The sequence below is a fragment of the Phoenix dactylifera genome, chromosome 1 (assembly GCF_009389715.1).
Source record: "Phoenix dactylifera cultivar Barhee BC4 chromosome 1, palm_55x_up_171113_PBpolish2nd_filt_p, whole genome shotgun sequence".
NCBI classification, from domain to species: domain Eukaryota; kingdom Viridiplantae; phylum Streptophyta; class Magnoliopsida; order Arecales; family Arecaceae; genus Phoenix; species Phoenix dactylifera.
The window spans coordinates 2673648-2682583 of NC_052392.1; the positions used below are offsets into that span (position 1 = coordinate 2673648).

Sequence of the window (8936 nt, forward strand, 5' to 3'; positions counted from 1 at the left end):
ATCGAGACACTTTTTTCCTTATCCTACCATTTATAACGCCCTGACAACCATCGGATGTCACGAACTTTGTTTTGTGACTCAATTAGAGTGAGCTCCCTTGAATTCCTACGTTAATTCATCTCAGTGTAATAAGTTCTGAAACACGGAACAGCAATAGTTTATGCTAAAACATATGCAATTTATTTTTTGAGTGTCAAATGCAAGTAATTTATTTGGCTGTTGCAAACTGTGTTTGGGTTCTGCATCAAGATTATCAGAATTTCCATTGACATAACCTGCCTCAATTCCGGATAAAGGCTGCCTTGTATTCATTTGAATTGGGTTTCTCCCTGTTTGCTACATTTTATATTCGGCCGTTCCATTGTCATACATATTCTGCATTGCCTGAATATTGTCTGGAATAAATTTCTTGGTTGTTTCTGCATATAATACATACAAGAGCACTAGCAACCATATAACATCTGTTGATAAGGAACTCTTATCCATTGGGATTTCTCAGACAAGAAGGTCGCTGAATATATTGTGTATGAAGAAGAGCTATAACTAGTAAATTTGTGGGCTAAAAACAATAATTTGATACACAACATGCACGAAGACAGGGATGGCTGCTTCAGCTGCAGTTTTTTATCAGAGATCTAGAATAATAAGTAGGCTGTCGCTACATTTCTTTTTTTTACCTTTTCCTTTTTAGAACAAGGGATGAGGGCCTAAGGGAGGCCCCTCCTACCATTCAAGTATAGAGAGAGAACAGAGTATTAGCATGCTCAGTCTTCACACAATCCGACACTTGTTTCTCATGGGTTCCATCATCAATTGTTTCTTTGTTCTCTGATTCGTCTGCAAAGATAGATAAAGAAACAGAGCAGTTGGTGCCAGTAGAATTATTAATTTGGCAATTAGCCAAAATGCAAGTATAGCTACCCGCAATTTCATGGAGGAATAGATGGCTGCCAATCATCTTGTGGAAGCCGAAGTTGAGGGCATCTTTCTATTCTTAAGATTTTTGGGAAGAAAAGGCAATTCAACCCTTCTACCCGTTCGAGCTTGGGGCAATTAACAAGCTGCAGCTCCTCAAATTCATCTCGGTTATGCTGCGCCAATGGCAAAAATATTAGGCCTTCACAGCTATCAACCACCAAGGACTTGAGCGTGGATGTGAGCAGTTCATCTTGCAAGACTCGGACTCTAGGGCAGTCCTTTATAACCAAGCTTCGAAGAGATAAGTGCTTGTGCAGATCATCTAGTGGTGGGATGCCCGTGCAACCCCATATTGTCAGCTCTTCAAGTACGGGTATGAAGCCTCTTTGCTGAAAGGGTTCCCAAGAATTACGGAAACAAAGATGCTCAATGGATGTCAAATCATCAAAGCCACGCATTATATTCTCCCATTTGTTCGATATAGTCATCTTGTTGCCTGAAGCGGCCTGGCACATGAGCAAAAGAGAATTAGAGAACTTTGTTGGTGCATGAGTTTCATACAGAATATTTACAACAAATAATCTAAGAATGTACGATTGTGTAAGTCTTCGAGTAATCAATTGGAGCACTTCAAATTTGGGATGGAGGGTACCCGAATGCAGTTGATTCTTTGTATTTGGCACCAGTTGACCAAGCCAGGGCAATCAACAATTTCCACATAGTGAGGCATATATGAGAGCTGATCTTCTACCATGATCTGAAGTTTAGGGCAATTTTGTATAATTAAAAATATGAGAGAAGTAAGGTTTTGCATCCCCAGCAATAATGTCAACTGCTGGCACTCCTCATATGCAAATATCGAACATTGGATGGCAACCTTTTCTCTGATAAGAGCTGGAGTTGAGGACAATTTTGTATAGTTAATTCTTCGAGAGAAGTAAGGTTTTGCATCCCTGGCAATGTTGTCAACTGTTGGCACTCCTCAATATATAAAGATTGAAGCTTGGATGGCAGTCCTTCCTCTGATAAGAGCTGGAGTTGAGGACAATTTTTTATAGTTAACTCTTCGAGAGAAGTAAGGTATTGCATCCCTGGTAGCAATGTCAACTGCTGGCACTCCTTAATACGCAAATATCGAACATTGGATGGCAGTCCTTTCTCTAATAAGAGCCGGAGTTGAGGACAATTTCTTATAGTTAATTTTTCGAAAGAAGTAAGGTTTTGCATCTCCGGCAGTGATGTCAACTGCTGGCACTCCTCGATATACAAATATCGAACATTGGATGGCAGTCCTTCCTCTGATAAGAGCTGTAGTTGAGGACAATTTTGTATACTTAATTCTTCAAGAGAAGTAAGGTTTTGCATCTCTGGCAGTGATGTCAACTGTTGGCACTCCTCAATATCCAAAGATTGAAGCTTGGATGGCAGTCCTTCCTCTGATAAGAGCTGGAGTTGAGAACAATTTTTTATAGTTAATTTTTCAAGAGAAGCAAGGTATTGCATCCCCGGCAGTGATGTCAATTGCTGGCACTCCTCAATATGCAGATCTTGAAGATTGGATGGGAGTCCTTCCTTTGATAAGAGCTGAAGTTGAGAACAATTTTCTATAGTTAATTGTTTGAGACAACTAAGGTGTTGCATCCCCGGCAATGATGTCAATTGCTGGCACTCCTCAATATGCAGATCTTGAAGATTGGATGGCAGTCCTTCCTCTGATAAGAGCCGAAGTCGAGGACAATTGTATATCATCAGATCTTTAAGCGAGTCAAGATGATGGAGCCCTACCATGGACGTGAGTTGCCGGCAACCAGAAATGTACACCCTCTCAAGCATGGATTCTGATATGGGTTTGTTTAACTTGCCAAGAGAGTCACGAATGTAAAGAGGAAGGGAGCTTATTTTTTCACAATCGATTATAACGATTTCTTGAAGTGATGCAAAGGAGAAAGGATCTCCCACCCATTTTGGAAACTTGGAACCACCATACCCTTTTATAGCCAACTTTTTGAGGTTGGCATGTGGTTGGAGATACTCGAGCATGGCTTCCTCCCTTTTTTCATCCGCTGGGACATCCTTATTTTTCTCTGAAAAAGCTTCTAGATGTAGTAATCCCTCACGATGCTCGTCATTTTTGCAGTCGCCCGCATTCCAATGCAGAAACAACTGCTCAAGTTCATGCTTATGTTTAAGACCAACATCCCTGGCATCCTCTATGTTGACCACATTCCTGAGCCCTGAGATGATGAGAGTTTGGAGGTTCGCCAAGTCCTTCAGCACTCCTATCCCATCTTGAACTTTATAACATCCAAGCAAGCTCTGAAGATTTGTTAGTTTTTCGATCCCAGCTGGTAGGCAAAGAATTACCCTGTTCCCAATTTGTAGGTGGTGGAGGCATATTGATTTAGGGATATGTAAGTATCGTAGGTTGGTAAGGTTGCCTAGGCCATCTGGTAACTCTGCAAGATATGGGCAATCAAGTACCAATATCTGTAAGTGATAAAGGAGGCATACTGAATCAGGGACCTTCTCAATATATTCAGATCTGATGTGTAAGTGGCGTAGGTGCTTTAGGTTTCCGAATAAATTTGGTATCTCATCTTTTCTTTCCCAAAAAAACTGTAGAATCCGTAAACATCTTAGTAGTGGCAGGTTCTTGACTATTTCTGGGATTACTATTCGATCTCTATGCCGATGCTGTAATAACAAGGTCCGTAAGGCGCTAAATTTATACAAGCGCAATGATTTCATAAATTCCTTTACATCTTTCACGTATAAATGGCGAACTTCATCGGGGAGACTGGGTAGCTTATTATCCACAATTGCCCAGCACTCATTTTTTGCAATAGATTTCGCCAGATCATGTATCATATCATGCATCTTAAAAAACTTAGAATGATAGGAATCAAAGAATGATCTTCTTTGCAAGTCATTGAAGTATTCATTGCCAATGTCTTCCATTCTTCTTCTGCCTCTGGATGTTTGGATGTAATCTTGCGCCATCCACAATCGGACTAATTCATCTTTGTCAAACTCATAATCCTTCGGAAACATGGAACAATAAACGAAACAAGGTTTTAGATGTGGTGGCATGCGGCTATAGCTTAATCTAAGAGCTGGCAAAATCTCATTATTCTCGTCGATTTCCCATATATCACTTTGTATGACATCCATCCAGCTATCTTCATCTGCCGTGTATCTTAGAAGGCTTCCTATTGACTTCACAGCCAATGGTAAACCGGAACACTTTGTGACAATCTGCTTACCCATATCCGCCAAGCATGGTTGTTCTTCAGTGTCCCGACCACCGAATGCAAAATGCCTGAATAATGCCCAAGACTGCTCTGGAGACAAGCAGAGAGGATGATAACGACACACTGTCTGCATGATCTCGGCGACCGAATTATTCCTACAGGTCACGATAATTCTTACTATTTCTGCGCCGACAAAAGGTTTTCTTAAGGACTCCCAACGGCTTTGTTGCTCATTCCAGACATCGTCTAGCACGAGCAACACTCTCTGCCCTTCACCGCTTCCCTGAGAGAATCTTGAAGTGTGCTTAGTTGTGTAAGATCACATGAACTTTGAGTAAGAGACTCAAGGATGGCCTTTGTTAGCCTTGGAACATCGAAATCATCGGATACACAAACCCATCCGGTTAGATGGAAATATTGCTTTACCTTGGGGTCGTTGTAGACCAGCTGGGCAATGGTAGTTTTTCCCAGTCCTCCCTTGCCGACAATCGGAATGACGGAGACACCATTTTCCACACCCTCGGAAAACAGCAAATCAATTACCTCGTGCTTGTCGCGTTCCCTTCCATAAATACTCGACTCGTCCACCATGTGGCTGGTTGGTGCTGGGTACGGAGCTTCGAGGACCCGTCGCTCTCCATCTTCCTCTCTTAAACGGAGGCGTTCCCGATCCTGCGAGATCTCATTGAACCTCTCTCCGATCTCCTTGATTCTATCCCCCATGCCATCCGAAATTGAAACCTGTTGAACTTTGAAATTTATAAAAGACTTAATTTTTTTTAAAAAAAATAAACCAGCCCTACCCCCTGAATTTTAGATGATTTAAATACTTTAGAATACTTGTTTTCAGACGCTTCTATCCCTCGCGCCATCCAGAATTGAAACCACTATGGTTGAAAGAGAACCGCTTACCTCTTCCTCATCGTCTCCTTCCACTTGCTTCCTCTTGCGGGAAGCTCGGCCTTCCACTTGGGCTCGCAGTACCTCGTACTGGTACTCGTCCAGCACGTCGTCTGCATCATAAGCCACTTCTTTAAGCTCCTTCAGCCAGAGCTTGACGGATTCGTCTCGTATCTCCCTCTCCTCCGCGTCATGGAGCACTGCCTGGATCCTCTTCAATGTTTTCTCCAGCTTCTTCAGATCTTTCAGGACACTGCTGCGTGGATCGGATGATGAAGACGGCGAGACTGCCGATCTTTGAGCAAAGCCCAGTACTTGGCTGGTTTTTGATAGGATGGAAGAGAGGACAGCGCTCGCCATTGCACAGCCTCGGTTTCCTCCTTGCTCTGCTCGGATAAGGCAAGGCAAACAGGAAAGAGGGCTTTGGCTTTACTTCTCGTCTCCTTCTCAGAAAGAGCGAAGACCAAGTTCAGTTTCGACGCTTCCGTCCTTTTGACAGCTCGTATTAGCTGTCCTGTTCCTATCATCGTGCCAAAATAGTATTACAAATTTACAATACTATTTAAAAATGTCAACTAGCGCATGTTGCCAATGTCTATAAACTATTTTATAGATCCAAGTTGATAGTTGTGTCAATCATTTATTTTTTCGTACAAGATCGTGCCAAGCCCAAAATAATGTCTAGAGGCAGGATTTTTTCCCCCCCGATAGACTAGAGGCAGAATTTGGTGCATGTGGGATGGGGCAGAAAGGAAGATGTTTGGTGCATGTGGGATGGGGCAGAAAGGAAGATGAGCAGACGGCGCTCGAGGGTGGCAGTTGCGGAGGCGTACGAGAAGGGGAGCAGCACGTGCGACGCGATGCAGACGGGGAGGCAGTGCTGATAGTCGAACAATTTGGTGGGTTTGCTTGATCCACGTTTAATTTGTGCGAGAGGCAAAGACCACAACATAAGCGAATTAGTACTTAGGCCTGTTAATGAGTCGAGCAAGCTCGGACTCGGCTCGTTTCACAGAATTTTGGACTCGGGCTCGGACTTAGTACCGAGCTTTGTATTGGACTCGAGCTCGGACTTGCTTGGCAAAACAAAAGCTCGGACTTGAGCTCGTAAAGCTCGTTTCAGTTATGTGTCCGAGTCTGAGCCCGAGCCCGGGCTTATTCTTCCTCACAGCAGTTTCAAATAAAAAGCCTTTCCAGTTCAATGCTTTGTTTGTGGACACTGTGCTTCCCGAGGCCGCCCTGCCTCCCTGTACTAATGGCTCCGAATCATTGTTCTTTTCTACAGTACTTAAATAACGGAAATTACTAAACTTTTATTTTTACAAAGGATTTCTATCACTAAGAAAGTTCTCCGATGGGGTTATGAGCAACAAAAACCAAAGAAAAGTATAGGTGCTTGATGGGGGAAAAAGTGGACCACCCAACACATATGGTTAAAGCATCCGAATCTGACAGCGGATGTGATCTCGGTAAGCATGGTCTCAGCAGGCATGGTCTCAGCAAGTGTGATCTTGGTAAGCATGATCTCGGCGAGTATGATCTCGATAAGCATGATCTCGGCGAGCGTGATCTCAGTAACTATGGTCTCGCCTGAGCAAAGCTCGATTGACCTCGAGGCCAAGAAAGACCTAGTCAGAAGCTAAGACCGACCTCGACTCCACCAACAGCCAAGCCGGACTCTAAATCGGACCATGTGCCTAAAGAAGGGGTCATCAAATCCTCCATATTTGGGATCAAATGCTGCAGTCTCCGCCACAACAGCTGTCAACATTTGAATCTTTGCAATCTCAGCCGATTGCCAGCTAGCCTGAAATTTCATGCCATCTAAGGTAATTCATTTAATCCAAAATTTGCGTAATAACATCCGATTGCGAGTAACTGCCACATCCCCTCCTATAAAGAGGGGGGAACTTCGAGGAGAGGGGCATCTTCTCTCCTTGATAGAAATGATCTTCCCATTAAAATATCTAAAAAACTCTCTCTGACTTAAGCATCGGAGGGCCTTCGCCGAATCCCCCGACTCAGGCTTCTTGTAGGTCTGCCGGAGACAGCCGTCTACCACCGCCTTGCAGCAGAAGCTCCTCCCCCGGGTTCGCGGTCACCCCCGGGTCTGATTTCCAGTAATAACAATTGGCGCTAGAGGAATGGTTCCGAGTCGTGATCATGAGACTAAGGAGTAGAGGGGCTTCTAATGCCTCTAGACATCGCGCACCAAGCCCTGGCCACTCGATCCAGAATCCACCGCCGAGGCCTCCGGCAGATCAAGTTCCGCAGATCCAACCTGAACAGTTTGACTGTTGGGAACACTAGAGCCACCTGAATTATTGGTGTTCAAAACGACGAACCAGAACTGGAACCAGTACTGGTAGAAGCAGGACTGAAACCCAGAACAAAACTACACATTCAAAAGGATTTGAAGGTTATGCATGATTCACAAAAATATATCTGTAATTAATTGCAAGAATTATATTTCTCATTATGGAGTGTGCCTATCTTGAAGATGGGTACATGCACGTTCCTGAACCTGCCAAAATTATTTCAGAGATGCATCAGAGATATAAAGTAAAGCAGTTTATTGTTCAAGCTCTAATTTATTGCAGGTTCAATGGATATAGGAAGAACTAGCAAAAATCTACTTCCAAAATAAAGATGAAAAGTTATTGGTGATCTTTATAGAATTGTAAGTCGTATCTTACTTGGATTAACATCAACAATCATGGTTGTTCCTCCAAAATCACAGCTTGTTGGCACTGGATTCTTCTGGTAGTAGTTGTTGAAGGCATATGAGGCATGGGCTTGGAGGGTGCTTGGATTATGGCAACTCCCTGTTGATTGAATTGCCGAGCAGTCTGCTCCTCCAATCCCGCAAGCATAATCCAGTGCCATCTGGAGCGCTGCATCCAAAGCCCCAGTCTTGGCCACACACCAAGTCTGTGTTGATCTAGCAAGATGCTTCATAAAATATTTAAATCACATAAAAGAAAATCTAACAATTATAATAAAATATTAGTAAGAAAATATTTGACCTGTGAGGTGTGAGAGGCACGCCAAGAGACGCACTGTCCTAAAAGCGTTGTTGTCTCCCCACGTGCAGGTATTGGCGGTCAGCGATGACTCCAAGATACAACCCAAACGGCTCACAGCAGGCCTAATCTACAGTGCATGTCTGTAGTAGGCAGATTACCTAGTCTATATCGGTTGCCCAAAATATAAAATAATATAAAAAATTTTAAAAGAGAGAATGGTGGTAGAGAGAAACAATGAGAGAAAGAAGAAGACTCTTGTATTGTTTTTTTTTGTTAGATGCAAGGAATGGCTCCTTTGTAGGCCTTTTGTAATCCAATCATAATGGTTGAATACTTATGGCCTTATTAAGGCTATAATGAGAGAAAATGGGAAGTTTTGAAACTTCCAATTGGAATTTGAAATACTTAAAGGTTACAACAACTCTTTTAAAAATTTAGGGGTTACAAATTCTTTTTATTTACACCTTTAAAACATTTAAAACTCATTCAAATTCCAACAGTCCCCCACAAGTTTCAAAACTTTATAAAATCATATACATATATATATATATATAGAAATTTGGGCAACTTTATACTATGCAATGGGTGTAGGTGTCTTCCGGACTTGAACCTCCACTTAGTGTTGACAGTTCTAACCTGAAGGATCATAGTGAACTACTAAGTCTTGAACTAGACCCTGTGGACCAAATTTTAACATGCCACACACATAGTATTGATATAGACATGGTGTGGGTTAGCGCTATTTATGGCCATGCGCTGAATCTTGATTCTCATGAGAGTTATTAGAGAACAACCCAATTCTCACAGTCGCGGCCTCACGACAACTCTCATTTAGGTGAGT

The 8936-nt window shown here is 42.8% G+C and overlaps 1 protein-coding gene across 1 annotated transcript; it reads right to left on the reverse strand.

The window, feature by feature from the left end:
• Positions 1-1746: 1746 nt before the first annotated feature.
• LOC103699516 (putative disease resistance protein At3g14460) lies at positions 1747-5507 on the reverse strand. The gene is given in 3 exon segments (XM_039114924.1): positions 1747-4437; positions 4440-4910; positions 5082-5507. Coding segments are annotated over 3 exon segments (3510 nt in total). The 5' UTR covers positions 5430-5507.
• Between the last annotated feature and the right edge of the window lie 3429 nt (positions 5508-8936).